The 20,888-nt window shown below is 37.3% G+C and overlaps 1 protein-coding gene and 1 pseudogene across 3 annotated transcripts in view; both read right to left on the bottom strand.

The window, feature by feature from the left end:
* ACVR2A (activin A receptor type 2A) overlaps positions 1–1,683 on the bottom strand; it is an 86,532-nt gene extending 84,849 nt beyond the window's left edge. The window contains exon 1 of one of the 2 annotated variants that reach the window (XM_082465017.1): positions 883–1,683. In XM_082465017.1, coding sequence (XP_082321143.1) covers positions 883–937 — 55 coding nt within the window. In that variant the 5' untranslated portion in view covers positions 938–1,683. The remainder of the gene's footprint in view (positions 1–882) is intronic. The other variant, XM_082465018.1, reaches the window with a different exon arrangement.
* A 7,689-nt stretch (positions 1,684–9,372) lies between these two features.
* Positions 9,373–20,888, bottom strand: part of LOC309662409 (large ribosomal subunit protein uL24 pseudogene) — a 38,657-nt pseudogene continuing 27,141 nt past the window's right edge. Inside the window, exon 1 of the transcript in view lies at positions 9,373–20,888. This exon is cut by the window's right edge and continues 27,141 nt beyond it. The product of the transcript in view is annotated as a large ribosomal subunit protein uL24 pseudogene (transcript).

The raw sequence follows: 20,888 nt of genomic DNA, 5'->3' as shown, positions 1-20,888 counted from the left end.
TTCCAACCACTGGTTGCAACCACAGAACGTTCTCACAAAATCAAAATTTCAAATATAAATGGGCCAGATTATTCTTCCAACCCTGGAAGACTATAGTGTATTTGACAGTGTGAACAATTTCAAATGGGCTGTTCTAAACCGAAAACAATGCTTCAATACAACGCGTTTAAAATAAGTATTCCGTAGGTAAGCAAAATCTCTGCCAGAAAAGAGCACATAAATGGTGGTTGAAAGCCAGCACATTACCAACACACAGCGGCATACCTCTTCTGCACTGGGTTATTGCTAATAGTCCAACAACAACAACTACAACTATTTTTAACACTGCTGGACACTGAAGTTGAAGAAAACGTGAGGGGAGACCCAGATGAAATTGCTGATATAATGCATTGTTTCTCACGGTCAAAATTAAGTAGCAGCTGACTTGATCTCTGTTGTGATAGTCACTGAAGCACTAATTAAAAGACGTTAAAACACAAACAACAACAACAACAAAAAACCACCCTTATTTTGGAGGATGCCACACTAAAGGACATTTTGGAATACGCCTTTCGGGTCTCAAACCTTTGCATAAATTGTCACTTGTGGTATTTGCGGCTTAATTGCAACCCAACCAGCGCTGTCATCCAGTGTTACGGCCACAAACCATGACTTTCTCACTTCCACAACAACAGAGCAGTCACTCTTACCAACCTAACTCAAAACGAGGAAAATTCACGGAGATTTCCAGATCATAATCAGCCCTGGGGGGCGGCCGCCGAGGGGCTCGGGGTGGGGAGAAACCTCCCCAGGCTCCGCTGAAGCTCGTCGACCCGACAACAACCGCAGCCGCCAGCAGCGGCAGCGGCAGCAGCCCCGCCGCGCCGCGCTCCATGCACCTACCTGAAGAACAAGAGATAAGAAAGACGGCAAACGCCAACTTTGCAGCAGCTCCCATTTTCCCGAGGCGCCGGGGAAGCCGTAGGAAGTTCTCGCTAGATATCCAGTTCCCTGGGTCTTCCTCGGAAACAAACCTCCTGGTGTAAAATCAACCGTCATAAAACATATTCGGAAGCCCCGACCAAAAAAGCGTTCACGGGGTGAAAAAAAAGAGGAAAAAAAATGAAAAATAAAAACAGCGAGCACAACAATTAAAAAAAAAAAATGCACCACGGGGGAAAAACCGCCACACACAAGCGCAACACACAAAACCAAACAACGAAAAGCCAACAACAACAAAAGCGGGTTTAAATCACTGTCAAAATCACTGTCAGCTCCGCTCGCCTCTCGGGTCTGTCGGAACAAAACGCCAGGCTGAGGCGACGAAGAGGCGGCGGCTGCGGCGTCCGCTGCCGCCCGGACAGTCCGGGAACCGAGCTGGGTCCGACGTCCGGACCGACCTTCAGCCCGGACACCCAAAGTCCCCCGGACCACTGGCGGTTGAGCTCGCGGCGGTGGCGGCCGAGGCGGCGGCGGCGGCGCGGGGAAGGAGAGGCGGGCGGCGGCGGCGGTGCAGGCGGCGGCCAAGTTCTGGTCCAGGCTCTGGCTCCGGCTCCGGGCTCCGGGCTCGGCCGCGTTTTCGGTCCCCTGGCCTCCGCCGGCCCCGCCCCCTAAACTTCCGGTTCCGGCCCGAAGCTGGAAGCCAGGCACCGCGGAGGAACGCTCCGCAGCGGCGGCGGCGGCGGCGGCGGCGGCGGCGGTGGCGGTGGCAGCGGCGGCCGGGCGCAGCGCGCGTGCCGGGCCGGGAGCGCGAGGAGATTGTCGGGGAAGCAAGGCGGGAGCGGGGGAGGGGTGAGAGAGCGAGGGCGGGGCCGGCAGGAGGGCGAGGAGGCGGGGCGGGCGGAGGCTCGATACCGCGAGGCCTCGTGGTTCGGCCTGCTTGGCCTGCTGGGCGGTGGGGCTCCAGTGGGTGGCAAGTGAATGCTGTTGGGGTCTCGAGTGCCTGGTTTCCTAATCGTGCTCCACTGGCCTCTCTGCGGAGCGCACGCCTAAATGGTCAGGGGGAGCCCAAGAGGAACAGGACCCCGGGGCGGGGCGGGTGACTGGTGACTCCTCCGGGGGGGGGGAGGGGGGCGTCTGCGGCGCCCTGTCTTTCCTCTGGGGGGACGCCTCGTCCGCTCTGAAATCCCGGGCGCCGGGAAGCCGGGGGTGGGAGTCGGTCCTCCGCGCCTGCCGAGCTGCAGGAGCTGGTGTTTGTACCCGCAGTCCTAGCGGTGTGTCCCACCCTTGTGGCTTCTGCTTTAAGCGTTTTGTCTTTCGGCTAAAAGAGAAAAGAAAGGGGGGAAAATAACCCGCGGAGGATGGGCTGTCCACCCGGGCAGGATTTCCACGGCAATTATCATGATGTGCAATATGAATCCATTCCCACCTTCCCTTTTGTACACAAAGCATTGTGTTGAGAATTGTTCTGCATGTAATAGGTTCTCAAATATTTAAAACGCGCTGAAGAGGAAACCTGCAGATTTCGATCGACATATCTGATGATCAGACAAGTGTTTACTTTTTCAAATTTTAGTTCTTTTAGGGCTTATTTTTACCCTTTAATCCAAGTTGATTGCTTAAAAGATGCTGCTAGGCGCGGAATGGGATCCAAAATGTAAAAGTAGGATCTCTGCCTCAGGGAGCTCACAGTATTAAGTTTAAATCTTCAGCTCCAAGGTACTCGAGTTGACTACAGAATACAAACTGAAGAGAGTATTAAAGGTACTAGCTTTGTTATTTACCACACTTAAGCGAGCTCCGTGAAGATGGGGGTCTTACATCTTCTTCCCCGTTTTATGCCAGCCCTAAGAGTGTCTAGCCTGATATGATAGGTGCTTAATAAATAACTGTATAAGTGACTAGGGGATAACTGCCTGTCTCTTAAATACAATATTCTCACATGTAATCTACAAGTTTGGGGGTTTTATTAATAAAAAATAAATAAAACATCTGGACTATATGGCTAATTCATGTTTTGCTTATGGTTTACTGACTCCCACATTTTCCCACAAAGCCAAGCCTTCTCCCTTGTACTTATAGTGTCTTATTTTTCTCTTCCTCTAAATTACTGTGTATTTCTGTTAAGTTCATCTTGTAACTATCTGGCCATTTCTACAGCTTGTCAAGGTTATTAGTAATCACTGTGGCTCTTTAAGCTCCCTCCAAGATTTCCAGTTCCCAAGTCGTGGTGCTCAGAATTTGAATGATATTGTGCAACAGTTAAGAAAAGTCCCTAGTTGGTCTTCAAGGTGTCTAAATGTAATCTCATATTATGTAGTTCTCTGGACTTTATGAGCTGGTCAAGAAATAAATATAAATCTTCCATTCCCTAACATTTCTGGAGTAGAAGAGTGTATTTTATTTAGTTCATTCAGGAATTTGATGTTAGTTAGTTATGCCCTGAATCAGGCCCCACTGTTGTCTTATCTCTGCATCGCTTCAATCTTTCTTGAACTGTGAAACCAGAGCAAGTGGAATAACTGGAATAACCAGCAATAGGACTAAAACTTGAAAATATATTCCTTATCTTACCACCCAAATTTCCAGTATAAGAACGGAAGAGAAGATGAAAAATATTTTTCTGTAATATGAAAGAGGAGCAACAAGTCAAAGTCTTCACTAGACTATTCTCTAATAGTTAAAATAACTCCATGGTAAAAGTTATTAACATCCAGTAACAGTAACTATGCATTTTGTTCCTGAATCTGTGTTCACTCCCACCCTCTGCATTTTTTAAAAATTCAAAAATATTTACTGTATATAGAATAGATAACCAACAGACACCTACTGTGTAGTACAGGGAACTAAACTCAATATCTTGTAATAACCTGTGTGTGTGCGTGTGTGTGTGTGTGTGTGTGTATGTGTGAATCACTTTGCTGTACACCTGAAACTAACACAACATTGTAAATCAACTATATTTCAAAAAATTTTTTAAAAACCTAGGTATAATAGAAGTATTATACTTAATGTTGATGATTCTGAAGACATGCCTATATTAATTAGATCAACAAACTAACTTAATATTGAATATTCCCCAGTTCACATGAACCAGAAACCCATTGTGGCTAGTTTCTTTCATTTTTAGAAATATTTAGTTTGTAAGTAGAAAAAAAGAATTCAAAAAAAATTTAACAGAATAAGACATGAGAGTATGTGACTAATTCCCACTTGAATTCCAAAGCTTAAAAAAAGAAGATAGAGGTAGCTGCAGCTAACCCTACTGCTCCTCTTTCCTTCCTATTTTCTATAATCACTTTTTCTTATCTACAAATCCAACACCTCCCTAACACAATGCAAGCTGTACAAACTGGATTTAGGAAGGAAGGAAAGGAAAGGAAAAGGAAACCTGAAAGGAATTCTGGTCTGCCTGAGCATTAGACAGTTATGTGTTAAACAGCTTTAGCTAACATCACTCAGTCCCCAAACCTGATACCTAGCCTTGTAGCCACTCCAATGCCAGAATTTCTTTTTAACATAAATTTATTTATTTTTGGCTGCATTGGGTCTTTGTTGCTGTGCGTGGGCTTTCTCTAGTTGCAGCGACGGGGGCTACTCTTCGCTGCAGTGTGCGAGCTTCTCATTGCAGTGGCTTCTCTTGTTGCAGAGCATGGGCTCTAGGCGCGCGGGCTTCAGTAGCTGTGGCACGTGGCTCAGTAGTTGTGGCTCACGGGCTCTAAAGTGCAGGCTCAGTAGTTATGGCGCACAGGCTCGGTTGCTCCACGGCATGTGGGATCTTCCCGGACCAGGGATTGAACCCATGTCCTCTGCATTGGCAGGACTCTGCATTGGCAGGAGGATTCTTAACCACTGTGCACCAGGGAAGTCCTTTTGTTTTTAATTTTTATTTATTTATTTGGCTGCGTCAGGCCTTAATTGCGGCACACGGTATCTTTGTTGTGGCACATGGGCTTCTCTCTAGTTGTGGCACTTGGGCTCTAGAGCACGCAGGCTCAGTAGTTGCAGCTCATGGGCTTAGTAGCCCCACAGTATGTGGGATCTTAGTTCCCTGACCAGGGATTGAACCCGCGTCCCCTGCATTGGAAGGCGGATTCTTAACCACTGTGCCACCAGGGAAGTCCCAATGCCAGAATTTCCAGTCCAGAGTCTCGAAAGAAGTTCAATTGAACTTCCAGTTATTACCAGCTGGAAGACTCTCGAGAAGCCAATTTACTCTAGAGATTCAAGTGTGTGTTGGCTGGATGAGGAAACAGAGGTAAATGAGTATCATAGACTGCTTCCAGAACAAAAGTTGATTTCTTCTTATGCTTGAAATTCACATGGCTCAAAAATGTATGGATTAAGTTTAAATCTTCAGCTCCAAGGTAGGGCTGGAATTGAACTGGGCTGGAATTGACCTTGCCTTTGAGATTGGATAGTATGCCATATATCGTGAGGAAATTCACCTTAAGGTATTCACCTGCCTTTGGATATACCAACATCCACAAATAAGCAAGACATGGCAAATCTCTCTTCCTTCATCTTCAGGAAGATGACAAAATCCCTTTGGAGTATGAGGGATGTTGAATTCCTCTTAGATTAAGGATTTTAAAGTATTTCTGCTGCTTTCAGCTACTGTAAAAATCTACTCTTATGTTCAGATAACATGGACATTCCTGAAGTGGCACAAGTAAAGAATTTCTTATATACCTAAGCTGTAAGGCATAACATAAGGGGAAGAAATTTAGTAACTTGGTAAGTCAAAGGAAGGCAGATAATAATCAGCGTATCTTCCATGAATATCCTTCACACCCTAAATGCTCAAGGTGGGAAGAAAACTCTCTATATCCTAGCTTTTGGTACTGTTATAAGGATGTGGGAATGGCTAAGGGATAAAACATTAAGGCAGAATATTTTAGGTCAGGAAAGTGAGTTAGAAGAGTTAAGAGAAACTAGCTGTGATGGAAATAATGTATCCAGCACTTTGATTACAAGGCTATACCAACCCAGCTAGTAATAAAATCTCAACAACCAATTGGTTTTTCTGTAACATCCCAAGGGCAACATTTGACTTCCCCCCCCACCCCCACCCCTGCTAGCAACTTGTTCAAAATCCAGTAAGTATGTGGGAAATAGAACAGGCTTAATTCAGGGAAGGTTTGTTTTTTTTTTTGCCCATCCTCCAATTTATATTCATGACCACAGGGACTTAGTTTTCTACCTTATTTCTAATAGTTTTCTAACTATTTTATTTCTAAATTTTATAACTTTTATAAATGCTACAACTATTTTATTGCTTGGTATTCTAACTTTTATTTCTAATAGTTTTCAACTATTCTTTCTATAACAAAGAATATTTGAGACTTTGAGATACCCTACCTAACTCAATGCCAATGACTTAAGACATTCAAGTTGGAGTAAACCAAAACTGCTCAAAGTGCAGTTCTCAAACTAGTGTTAACCTCAAACTGTTTGTTACTGATCTTCAATGAGACTAGTACAGACATTGACAAAAACTGTTTAATTTTTGTAGAAACTTGACAGAATAATTTTACTACAATTGAAGGTAATAATAAAAATAAGTGAGCTTATATTTTGTTTTTATTTATAGTTCATGTTTTTAGTAATTCAATGTTATTGTATTTTACAAAAGTCTCATAGATTGGGAATTTGCCAAATACAGTTTGCGAGGCATTGAAGTAGAGAATAGGCTATATACCCAACACTCTTTCTCGAAAACAGTGCCCTTCATCCATTTTGACAAATGCTTAAAATCTTAAATAAAGCTTTGATGCTATAGTCCTAAAATATTCTATAATGCAAGACTGCATAAGAATCAGTCATTTTCATTACATTGTCCATCTTCATCTGTGATATTCATTTATTTGACAAGTAATTATTAGCTACAAGATTTGTGCTAGGTGTTGATTGTATAGTGATAAATGAAATGTATATAGTCTCTGCCCTCACTGAGCTTACAGTATCATAAGGAAGACAGAAAAATAGCAAGTAAACAAATAATTGTCAAATGGGAAGGATTATTTCTAAAAATTGACAGAATGTTGAGATAAAGAATAAGAGTGGTAGTACTGGATAGGAAGAAGGGGCTTATATAAGAGAATGATTCAGGAAGGACTGACTAAGGAAGTGGCATTTAAACTGAAACCTACAAGATGAAAAAGAGATAGCTATGAGAGGAGCTAGTTAAGAAGGAACAGTATGTACAAAACCTACGATATGTTGAAGAAATTGAAAGGAGGTTCTTGTGGCAGTGAAAGAGTGGTATGAATAAGGAGACAGAGGGATACAGGCCCCAGACTGCAAGATCTTATAGGCCAAAGTAAGGTTCTTGTATTTTATTCAAAGCAAAGTGTCCAGCCACTGGAGGATTTTAAGTAAGGGAGTTACATGGTCTGGTTTATGTTGAAAAGATCACTCTTGCTCTTGTATGGAGAACAGGTTGCAAGAGATTACCAAAGAAAGCAGAGAGCTAGTTAGAAGGATGTTGCAGTAAGTCAGGCAAGACATTATGGTACCTCAAACTATTATGGAAAGAAGCAGGCAGATTCAAGATATATTTTGGAAGCAGAATCAACAGGATTTGCCAACGAATTGGATGACTCCTCCTTTTTTTCTTGAGCAAAGGAGCAGAGGTAGTTTCATTTGTTGAGTTGGGCAAGATTTAGGGGGAGAGATATATGATAGGGAAGGGAGTGAAGAGATGAATAGTGAAAGATTTCAATTTTGAAAATGTTAAATTTGAGACACCTGTTAGACATCCAAATGGAGATATAGAGAAAGCAATTGGATGTAGGTGACTGAAGTCTGGAAGAACATGCAGTCTCACAGATACAAATTTGGGAACTGTCAGCACACAAATGGTATTTAAGGCCATGGAAATGAATGAGAGCATCTAAATAAAGAGTGGACAGAGAAAAGAAATTTAGCAAGTAGAGGATTAAAAGCCAGGAAAGGGGATGAAAAAGTAATGAAAAAGCCAAAGAGATGAGATAAAAACCAAGAGACAGATGTCATACATGAAAGTGTTTTGTAAAAGGGAAATAGGAACAGTATTGAAATCTATAGAGACATAAGTAAATTGAAGAGTAAAAAGATAAGGGGCCACTGCATGTGGCATCATGGAGAGAACTGCTCTCCTTGACAGTAGTTTCAGCAGACGCCATATTGAGGCAGGCAGGAAGAAGAAAGGGCAAGCAGAAGCCGGTGAGTTCGTACAACTTGACACTGGAGGGTGATGATATTCTCAGCTGAGAGCTCTAAATTCCCTGAAATATAAAGCAAGGTTTTCAGCTTAAAGTGGAAGGGGCAAGATAAAAAGTTACAAAATAGTCCTGATTGAGGTTGGAGAGAGAAGCGTTATAGTAGAATTGCCAGACTTGAGCACCCATTTGAGGTTGGATATCATGTTTATCATGACTCCAGTCTGCCCAGCTGTGTGTGGTTATTTCCCAGCACACATAGTTATTGGCACCACAGAGAAGGCAGATGAATGAGTTCTTCAATGGTTGGATTTGAGGAAGAGAGGAACAAGGAAGTTATGGGAGTTGTATGGGAGTCATTGGGACAATGAATAATGGAATTTGAGTCTCATAAGAAGAAAGTATAGCACAGAAGAGGCTGTTGTGGATAGAAAGAAGTGATACGTGTAATGGATTAGAAGGCTGATACCATTCAGAGGAATCCTTGCTTCTGGGCAGATATTTAAGCAAGTGAGCGAGAAGGATAGGAGAGATAATCTAAGAATAGAATTCAATGTGTGGAGGGGAGTCGTATCTGGTGATGACAGTGGCCAGGGATTTACCACTGCAGTGATAGAAAAAAATGGTCACTGGCAATGAGGACATGAAAAAACTGGATATCAAAGCCTCCAGGGAGCTGGATGGGTCATTTGCAAGGATGTTGAAACCACCTAGAATGGTGACAAAGATTAGGCTGGAAAGTAAAAACATTAAGACTTCAAGAATTTAGGAATGTTACGTGAAGGCTGTTCGATGACAGCATTCTTCAACATTATCTCTAACAAGATAAATGGTTTTTAATGTGTTTTCAGACACATTCTTACTTAATTTTCATTACAACTTTATGAAGCAGGTAGCCTTGATAATATTATTACCATTTCATAATAAGAAAAAAAAACTGAGTCTCAGAGAAACTACAAATATATTAGAAGCAGTTAAAAGGAGGCACATGGTAAAGAGAGACAATTTATTGTCTTCTATTTTATATTATATTCAAATTTATGAAATAAATTGAGGATAATTTATTAAATATTTAAAAGCATTCTTTTTAAGGCTTCCTTTCAATGGCACCTTTCCAAAGTACAAGTATACTTTAAATTTCTCTGTATACAAAAAATTCAATTTTCATATTTTTATCAGAAGCATAGACTCTGCAAAGTAAGATAAAGCACCAGGCAAAGGAGTGATCTGATCATTTCCCTTTTATAATATGGTTAGAGCATTTAAAACAGTCCATGCTGAGATAAAATTATCATAAAATTTAAGAATAATTATTATTAAAACTCTATTTCTGAAGAATTATAAATAGGAAAAGGAAAAGGATAGATGTGAATTTATTATTATTGTGCGTAAATGTGAATTTTTGCAATTTGGTAATAGGGAATAGTACATGTGTATAATATATAATACTTCTTAAAATTAAAAAAAAAAAAACAGTGGGGGGAAGAAAGATTATTTTCCTCTCTATTTTAAAAATAATTTGTTTTCTCAGGCTAAACTACACTGGATTTTCCTACCTGTTTAAGCATGCAAATTAGGCAAAACACTTAACTGCACTTTATTGTGCTTCATTTTAACTTAGATCAGAAGAATTTTAATCAAAGCAGTACTGAGGCTTTAGGGGAAACTTAATTGTAGGAATGTTTGTAGTAATCTTAACTGGTCAAAATATATGCACTTCTTCATATTCAAAATCAGTTATTACTAGCTACTCTAGCAAATAAGTGATAATTTTATCCCATTTTTCAGGTGAACATATACAAAGGTTAAATGGCTTGCCCAGGGGCACAAATTGAATCAGTAGCAGAAGTAGGATTATAACTCCGAACTACTGACTCAAAGCTTAGTCCAATGAGCCATGCTGTTTCTCAAGTAGTAAGCATATTAATTGTCCTTGAAAGCAGGAAACAGAGCTCTAAGTGGAGCATGTTCCATCCAGAAGACCTATGCTACATAGTGGAGAGACCTACTTCTCTCACTTAAAAAAAAAATTACCCACCAAACTGTCAATCTCATCTTTTTGTAAGGAGGAAATATATGTTATATATTCAAAAAGTAGTGCAAAATATATGTCATTAAAAGGCACTAAATTTTGTACTTGTAAAACCAAAAAGATGTTTTGATTTTATTTTTCAACACTGACATTAGACCTGGGATACACAGAATAGTGAATCTTCAATATTAGATAAACACCTACATAATTCAGGAATCCATTTTCCCTTTGTGATTTAGGCTAATCATTGAAAAACAGCAACTGTACAAATTTTATTTAATATTTGAATAGAGGCTTTCCTGACTCATTTTTCTTATTTCAAGTCCACCCAGGTACATAATTTTTCTGACTCAATTTTAACTCTGCAGTTTTAAAACCACAAACAAGAAGACTATGTTGAAAGTAGAGATTAAGGAAAATTGCAAATTGAAAGTAAATGGTTCAACTTCCACTTCTGGCTATGATAGAATAGCTTATACTACTTTAACTCTCCTATTGAGAACAACTATTTAAAAGTATATACAACAATTGTTTGAAGTCACTAGACAGGAACTAAGGAAGCCAGCACTGGAGGGACCAAGATCCCAGAGAGGAGAAAACTATAATAAATTGAGCTCCACATTCACCTCAAATGTTCACTTATATATTTGCAGATTCATGGCATGGGTAATACAGGCTAAGAAAGTGTCAGCCTGGGCTTATAGCCGTCTCACTGGAGTAGGGAGACAGATGTTAAAGCTTGAGTGTAACAGGGTGATTAGGACTTGCAAGACTAAGATCCAGAAGTTGAAAAAATTACAGAGGAGGAAGCCCAGACTTCTGTGTGATTTCCCCTTACGGCATGTGCTGACTCAAACCGTGCAGGGTAAAATGCAGAGAAACTAAGTGTAAAGGAACAGCTTGGAGGTTAAAGAGTGAGCAGAGATTTTTGGCAGTCTTGGAGACCTTGGGAGACAAAGATGAAAATTTAGAGACCATCAAGGTGCAAGAGCCCAAGTAAACACCTCAGGATTTCGTAAGAGAACCCAAGAAGTCTACTCCTTAAAAATTAAAGGCTATGCTTTAAGAGTTAGAACAAACTGGAAATTGATGATGCTAAAAGTCTGAAATCCAGCATCAACTGGAGTAATGTAATAAGTCCATACATTACATGACTGGGGCATATTAAATCCTTTCTGGAAAAAGATAACTTTATGTAGAGTCTGCAATTCTTTTACACGCAATGTTCAGCATCCAATTTAAAAATTACCAAGTATATAAAAAACAGGACCAAATGGAAATGCTAGAACCAGAAATTACAAGAACTAAAACAAATTGAAAGATGAGTTTATAATGGATTAGGCACATTAGAGAGAAGGATAGTGAACTAAGAGAGAAGGCTGTCAAAAATATTCAAATTTAAATATAGAGATTGAAAGAGGTAGAAAATACAGGAGAATAAGAGCTATGTGGAAAAGAGTTTAAAAGTCTGATATACCTGTACTTGGAGTCCCAGAAGGATAGAAGTGCATGAATTGAACAAAAGCAACATTTCAAATACTATTGGCAACTACTTTTAGAAAACTGATGAAAGACAGGAAGTCATAAATTCAAGAAGCTCCACAACACCACAGGAGAAATACAAGGAAGCTATACCCAGAGCATAATAATCAAACATCTGAAAAACAATGATAAAAATAAATGTTGAAAGTAGTCAGAGAAAAAATATATATATACATTACTTTCAAAGGAGCAAAAGTAAGATTTAAGTCTGACTTTTTGATACAAACTATGGAATCCAGAAGACAATGGAATGTCATCTTTAAAGTTCTGAAAGAATGTAATTCCCAACCCAAAATTCTATACTCACAAAATATCCATCAGAAAAGAATGTGAAATAAATACACTTTCAGACAAACAAAAGCAGAGAGAATTTGCTGCTAAGAGATCTATAGTAAAAAAAAATCTAAAGGAATTTTTTTCAGGTTTACACATGGAACTGCAGGAAAAAAATTAAGAACACAGGGAAGGGTAAATTAGTAAATCTATACAAATAATAGTAGTAATGCATTATAGGATATAAAATATATGCAGGATTTAAAATATATGCAGGGTTAAAATAGATGACAACACTAAAAGTGTTATCCGAGAAGTGTAAATGTACTAATTTAAGGTAGACTGTAACAAGCAAAGGATGAATGCTGGAATCTCTTATTTATGATAACCAACAAAATAACAAATATATAACTAGTAATCTAATAGATGTGGCAAATGGAATAATAAACACTTGATTAACCTAAAAGAAGATGTTATAATAGGTAACATATAGTAAGAAGGTAGATTTAAATCCAAATACAGCAATAATTACACTTAGTTGGATTAATACTCCAATTAAATGAAAAAGATGGTCAAAGTGGACAGAAAAACAATAACCAACTGTATGCACCTTATGAGATACACCTTAAATATAAGGACTCTTAAATGTATAAAGTAATAGTTATAAAAAATATAATATGAAATAATAACCAAAAGAAAACAATGTAATTATATTTATACCAGGCAAAGAAACTCTAGGGCAAAAAGTATTACTAGAGAAAAAAATGAGTGCTTCATAATGATAAAGGGATCAACAAGATTATAAACTTAAATTTTAATATAACTTACATAATAATAAAGTCTTAAATATGTAAATAATGATATTACAGATAAAAAATTTTCAGTAGTTTGTGTCTTTCTAGTATTAATACTTTGTTCATTTCATCTTGGTTGTCTAATTTGTTGACATACAGTGTTCAAAGTATTCCATTATAACCTTTCCTATTTCTGTAAGATTGGTACAAATGGCCCATTTTTCATTTCTAATTTTAGTAATTTGAGTCTTCTTTCTCAGTTCTTTTTCTTTTTTTTTTTTGATCAATCTAGCTAAAGCATTGCCAATTTTTTGATATTTTCGAATAATCGATCTTTAGTTTTGTTGTTTTTTTCTCTATTTTTTTGTTCCCTACTTTATTTATTTCCTCTCTAATCTTTGTTTTTCCTTCCTGCTTGTTTTGGATTTAGTTTGCTCTTCTTTTTCTAGTTTCTTAAGGTGGAAGTTTTGGCTATTTGAGATATTTCTTCTTTTTTAATCTAGGCATTTATAACTATAAATTTTTCTCTGAGCACTTCTTTCACTGTATGTCGTAAGCTTTAGCATGTTGTGTTTTCATTTTCATTCATCTCAAAATATATTCTAATTTTCCTTGTGATTTTTTGATCCATTTGTTATTTAGGAGTATGTTGTTCAATTTTCACATATTTATGAGCTTCTCAAATTTCCTTCTGTTATTGATTTTTAATATTATTACATTGTGGCCAAAGGACATATATTGTATGATTTCAATCATTTTAAATTTATTGTGGCTTCTTTTATGGCCTAACATATGGTCTATCCTAGAGAATTATTCCACATGCACTTGAGAAGAATGTGAATTCTGCTGTTGTTGGGTGGAGTGTTCTATAGTTGTATTTTAGGCCTAGTTGTCTTATACTGTCATGCACTTTTCAATTCTTGTTGATCTTCTCTCTCTATTATTGAAAGTAGGATATTGCTGTCTCAAATTTTTTTTTTTTAATTTTTTATTGGAGTATAGTTGATTTACAATGCTGTGCCAGTTTCAGGCATAGAGCAAAGTGAATCAGTCACACACATCCACTCTTTTTTTTTTTTTTTTTAAGATTCTTTTCCCATATAGGCCATTACAGAGTATTGAGTAGAGTTCCCTGTGCTATACAGCAGGTTCTTATTAGTTATCTGTTTTATATATAGTAGTGTGTATATGTCAATCCCAATCTCCCAATTTACCCCTCCCCCCATCCTCTGGTAACCATACGTTTGTTTTCTACATCTGTAACTCTACTTCCGTCAAACTGTTGTTTTTGAATTGTCTGTTTCTTTCTTGATTCCACAAGTTTTTTCTTCATGTATTTTGGAGCTCTGCTGTGAGGTGCATATATATTTAAAATTGGTATGCCATTCTGAGGGATTGACTCATTTATTATTATAAAATGCCCTTCTTTTTCTCTAGTAACCGTTTTTGTCTTAAAATCTACTTTGTTGGATATTAGTATAGCCACTCTAGGTCTCTTTTGGTTACTAGGTCTCTTTGGTTACAGTAACCAAAGAGATTTTTTTTCCTATTCTTTTACTTTCAAACTTTTTATTCTTTGAATCACACATGTGTCTTTATAGATAGCATATAGTTGGATCATTTTTTAAAAATTCATTTTGCCAATATCTGTCTTGATTCAAATGCTTAATTCATTCACATTTAATGTAATTACTGGTAAGGTAGGATTTCATTTACCTTTTTGTTTTTTGTGTTCTATGTCTTATGCCTTTTTTCCCTTTCTGTATTCTTTTTTGTTAGATATTTCCTAGTGTACTACTTTAATTCCCTTGTTGTTTATTCTATTACATTATTTTGAGTTTTTTTTTTTTTTAAGTGGTTGCCCTGGGAATTACAATTAGCATACTAACTTAAAACAATCTACTTCAGATTATTACCAACTTAATTTCAATAATGTACAAAAACTTTGCTCCACTATAGTTCATTTTCCCACCCCAACTTTTGTGCTATTATTGTCATACAAATTATATTTGTATATATTAAGTCCATCAATGTGGTTTTATAATTTATGTGTATATCTTTTAATTCATACAGGGAAATAAAAGCATTACAAACAAAAATACATTTTTACTCTTTGTTTTTTGACAGTTTGACAATATGATTTGTCTGTGTAAAGGGGTTAATCTCTTTATGTTTAACATACTTTGGGTTTGTTGAGCTTCTTGGACCTATAGATTAATATTTTGTATCAAATTTGGAAAAGATTTGGTCATTGTTTCTTTAAATATTTTTTGTATCTCTTTCTCTCTTCTTCTGAGCCTCCTATTATGCATATCTTGGTATTATTGATGGTGTTCCACAGATCTCTGAGGCTCTGTCCATTTTTCTTCATTAAGAAAATAATTTCTCTTTCTCAGACTGGACAATTTCTATTTGACCTATCTTCAAGTTTGCCCATTCTTATTCTGTCAGCTCAAATCTGACCTTGAGCCCCTCTGGTGAAATTTTCATTTTGTTTATTGTATTTTTCAATTCCAAATTTTCTAGTTGGCATATATATATATATGTAATTTCTATCTTTTTGTTGAAATTCTCTATTTGATGAACCATCTTTCTCATACTTTAATTCTTTAGCTATGATTTCCTTTCATTCTTTAAACATGTTTACGGTAGCTAATTTAAATTCTTTGCCTATTAAGATTTACATCTGAGATTCCTCAGAGGTAGTTTCCATTAACTGCTTTTTTCCCCTGTGTATTGGCCATACTTACCTGTCCTAGCAAGTCTTGTAATTTGTTTTGCTGTTGTTGAAAACTGGAGTTTTATATAATATAATGTGCTAACTTCATAAAGTAAAATCCCCTCCTTCCAGGGTTTATTGTTGTTGGTGTTTGTTGTTGTTATCATTCACAAGTTAATCTCTTTAAGTGTGTTGAAACAATGTGTCCAAGATTTTTCCAAGAGGATCTGTGTGTGTTTGTGTTGGGGCATGCCTTCAGTGCTCTGGCATTTTATGTCTGCCTTAGCCTTCATTTCCTATTTGCACAGTGCCTCTGGTTGTGCTAGAGGTGAAAGAATAGGGCCTTCCCTGGTCTTTCTGGGGCATGCACACAGCCGTGTATATGCATGTGGCCTTCTAGATACCCAGGAATATGTTGGAGCTTTCCAAAGCCCACTATGGACATCTATTTTCCAGAGTTCCCTTTTACATTTTTTGTCAAGCCACTTATTTTTCTCAAATGGTATCTCTGTTTTAAACAGCTATGATGTTAAACAATTGCTGCTGAATGTTTTTGACAGTGCCCTGGGATAGAGCTCTCCTCACTGAGCAAACTCTGGGTTAGGTAAAATAAAGACAAGCCTCATGAATGGGGCTTTTCCAGGAAGCTTCCAGACAGGTCAAATAGTGACAATTGACTGAGGACTTTTGGGGAGTTCCAAATCCATTCTGCCCCCTTCAGTGTCTACTAGGGTGCTTTTCACAGCTACTATGGTGTGAGGCTGCTTATTTTCAAGGCTACCATGGATCTGGGGAGAGGGCAATCAAAATAGGGCAAGTTAAAATGTCACAAAGCTCACTGTTTTTACCAAAATTCAATTGTTTTTCTTGAATAAATGCTCTTCAGATTGCTGTAAATCTTTGGTTTATTTCCAGACGTCTGAAGAATGTGATTTTGACAATTTTTAATAGTGTTCTCATTGTTTTTATAGGAGAGGAGATTTTCAGAGTGCCATTCCAAAAGTGCTTCTGTATTCTTAAAGTGCAATAATATACAGCAATAAAAATAATGAACAACTGCTTCATACAACCACAACTATGACTCTCACAGAAATAAGGTTGAGCCAAAGAAGCCAGACACAAAGAGTACATACCATATGATTTCATTTATATGAACTTCCAAAACAGTTAAAATAAGTCTATAGTGATTAAATTCAGAATAGTGGTTATCTTTGGGATAGTTGACTGGAATGAGGCATAAGGAAATATCCTAGGATCTTGGTAATGTTCTTTATTATCTTGACTTGGATGGTGGTTACATGGGTGTATTCATTTACTAAAATTCTTTGAGCAATACACTTTGTGAACTTTACTGTATGAATTTATACTCTCATAAAAACTTAAAAAATAAATAAAAGTAAATGGTTAACCTCAGGCCCTTCTTTAATTCTTAGATATAGATTCCCTTGCAGAGTTTTATGCAAAGAGTAAAAGGTTTCATATTCAGAGTTAAGAGATTCATATATGTGCCATTGAGATATAGGAATGATTTGTTTTTAATACTATTGTTTATACTAATAACAGAAGCCTATGTGTCTGCAATGCTCTATAGTTCTTAAATTGCTTTCACATATCTTATCATCTGTACAACTCTTGAAGTTGGAGGTCAAATGTTATATTTTCCCTTGAGTAGACTCAGGTGTAGAGTCAGAATTTGTGAATAGCAGAGTAAAAATGGATACTTTTCATGTATTATTATTAGATGATTATGCTTCTTTACCACACTTACATTTTTTTTTAGAATATTGATAGTCACCAACTTATCAATATTAGATGGGTGCCCAAGGTTTTAGAATTCTCTATTAAATCATTCTTAAAAGATGATATTAATCCTTGATTCTTTAGGTAATCCCAGGATTCTAGGAATAGACAGAACTTTAAACCTCCTCTTTTAAGTCTCTCTGTGAGATACAAGGGTATTTGTCATTCAGCTTAAACATACCTCATGATGAGATTTCACAATGCTAATTCATTAAAATATCACATACTTTTTATAATAAGGAAGTTGTCCCATGATTATACTAAGTCTCTGTTTCTGCAGCCTGCTCTTTTTCAGCCTTCTACTCAAACGTAGAATGATTGATCACAATCTATGATTCCTTTCTAGATATTTGAGGAATATTAAGACCTATACTCACATTAATGATCTTTTCCCTACTTCATTTAGGCTTTCCTCCTGTCATTTACTAAACATTCATATATTGGTTGAACTTCTCCCTGTCAGGAAGAAAGGGAGAAGTAATTGTCATTCTATCTATGCTATGAAGTCTTGTCATTCTATCTACGCTAAGAAGTTTTATTCTAGAAAACAGTACTCTGATTAAGACCTGGTCAGTGTTCAATATAAAGGTTTTGTTATTATTTTTATTGTTTCAGTTATATCATGATTACCAGATAATATTCTCCCTGTTCATGTAAATTTCTAACATCTATTTCTTTTATTTAGGTTATTTAATCTGCATTTGTCCCCATTAAAGGTCATTAGATTTGTGAAGATGACTTAGAATTTAATCATGTTTTCTTAAATAATAGGCATGCCAGCTAACTTTGCATGTTTGGCTAGTTTAATACGTATATTCTCAACATAAATTCTGAAATCACAAATGAGAATAATAAATAAAGCAGGACCTACAAAGCTGCTATGCATTTGTGGATAGCTACTAGAAAGCCTTAATTTGCTTTTCAGGCAAATGAACAATAGCACACAAGTGAGAAAGTGCTATTTATAAAGAGAATAAGGGGCTATAGAAATTTATTTATGCTTTGGCAATTAAGTTCCAAATGGCTGATGAAATGCCACTCTCAGATCCCAAACAGAAATCAACTTTAGCTGGATTTTCTCTGCCCCTCATTTTGAGCAAAAAACTTACCTTCTCAATCACTTAAAAATGCAAGGGGGGAGAGATTTCTCCTCCAAATATCTCTCTACAGCTTGATACCCTTTTCCCTCTCTGGAGCATACCTTTCCCATAATATCTACCAAAATACAGTATATACAATCTGTTCAGTTCCATGTCTGATATTACTATCCTTTTGGACACGTTTAGGAAAAAACTATAAATAGATTAAGTGAGTTACTGGTTAAGATATTGCTTCATTAGCTCAGTACAGCCTGAAAACTGTAAGCCACCTCTCTTAAGCAATCTCAGTTCTTTCATTTTCTGCTCTCTCCTTGAGTCCAAACCCTTGAAATCACTGCCTTTTCTTTCTAGTTCAGTCTACCCCCATTCTCAAGCTGAGGGCAGATAAATCTTTTTGGAAAACCATATCGTTGAAGGTGCAGGGTCCTTTTCTGCCTGGATCAGTTTCAGGCTAAAGCTGAAGTTCTTGTAGGCATCTGAATGTTCAGTCTGTCCAGGGTCACTGGGATCAAACCCACAGAAATCCCGTGATCAGGCTTCCTTCCTTTATTCTGGATGTGTGATAATATGCAGAGATTGCTTGAGCTCAGCTTTTCATTATCAGCCCTTCCTGAGTTTGTTCTTCACCTTCTTTTTTCATGTTCTTTACCATCTGAACCTAGAGTTTCTTAAAACCTTATTTCTTCCTAGCACCCTTGTGTAATCCACACTCTGTTCCCCTCTTTCTTCCTCTAAACATATACAAACAATATCAATGACCTACCTGAGTGGCCCCCAGTTTCCAGCATTCAGGGATTACCACCACTTTGCTATTACTACTCTACTTTTCTCATCAAATTATTAAATACAGTAAAGTAATAGTACATTTCACCTCAATTATACTTTAATCTCTCTCTCTGGACATAGATCCAGTTTGGGGGATGATGCCAAGGGTAATTTAGAGGATATCTGATAAGATGCACCACAGCAAAAGAGATTGAGGATATACTTTAAGCTTTACTTATTTTAAATTTTTTGTTATAGAAAATGTTCAAAATATACCAAAGTAGAGGAATACTATATTGAACTCTCAGGTATCCATCATCCAATTTCTACAATTATCAGTTATTTTTTTTTAATATATTTTTGGCCACTGTATCGTATTAAAATTGCTTTCTCAAAGATTATTATCCCTGATGACCAATCTGTTTTTTATTCTAAATCTGGTCCTGAAACCAAAATAAAACACAGGAAAAAAAGAGGAAAACAAGAAAAACAAACAAACTGAGTACAGAGGGATATCTCTTTTGTATTATCTTTACCACATAAAGCAAGTTGCAACATAAAGTGTCTTATAAATTCTCCCTTGAAAAAATGGCTGAAGGGAATTCTAGATTATTGGAGTTTGCTTTTCTTTTATCACACTAGTGTTGTCATAGTTACCCTACAATGTATTCTTCAATGAAACCTCTGGACAAAAGATAGAATCAGTTTCAATCTAGGCAGGTTAGGGTCTGGGGATATCTATTTATGAGGAAGTATTAACAGCTGCAGCATCTCATCAATAAGAGGGAAGAAGTTTTCAGAGAGCTAAAGTAGTCTGGTTTATACCCCCTCTAGGTAATGGAAGAATCTGACAAAGCTACGAAGAGTAGTTAGCCATCACTGTGTTTCCAGTGATTCACATGATGACAGTGAATCAAATGATATTTAGTGGAAACCTGTCATGAGGATAGTTTCCTTCATATCTTTATTGATGAGATAAAAGAATTCAGAGCATACTGTTAGACTCATAGTGAGCTGAATTAGGTGGTTTGCTAATATCCTAGGGCCCAGAGAGAAATGACCTTGAAAGTTGGTAAAATGTTAGTCTGAAAACAGGGTGTGGAATCAGAGGTGACAAATAGAAGGTGAGGTTTAAGTACAAAGAAACTCCCATACATTCAGTTTGAAAGATAATTCTTCCACTATGCTTTTCATTTGATGGACTTGCACTAAAACAATGTATCCATATGGATCTTTAAAAAAAACTTTAAAATTCTGCATACAAAATGGAGGAGTCTCCACGATTAATGGCACAATCAACAAAAGTAGAGAAAATTTTAGCTTACAAAATAAGATTTAAAAGGTGTAAAGTATGTTCTGAAGAATGCTATGGTCTGAATGTGTGTCTCCCACAAATTCATATGTTGAAATCCTAACCCCCAAAGGTGACTGTATTAGGAGGTGGACTGTATGGGGGTCTTAAGTCACGAGGGTGGAGCCCTCATGAATGGCATTAGTATCCTTATAAAAGAGGTTCCAGAGATATCCTTAGCCTCTTCCACCATGTGAGGATACAATGTAAAGTCTGTGACCCAAAAAGGGCCCTTGATCACCCAGGCTGGCACTGTGATCTCGGACTTCTAGGCTCCAGAACTATGAGAAATAAATTTCTGTTGTTTATAAGCTACCCAGTCTGTGGCATTTTGTTATAGCAGCCTGGGCAGACTAAGAGAAGGAAAATACTGAATGGTCTATTTTGGTGGG

The sequence above is a fragment of the Balaenoptera physalus genome, assembly GCF_965194825.1.
Source record: "Balaenoptera physalus genome assembly, chromosome: 6".
NCBI lineage: Eukaryota > Metazoa > Chordata > Mammalia > Artiodactyla > Balaenopteridae > Balaenoptera > Balaenoptera physalus.
Note: the sequence above shows the minus strand (reverse complement) of the source record. Positions and strands in the feature narration are given on the sequence as shown.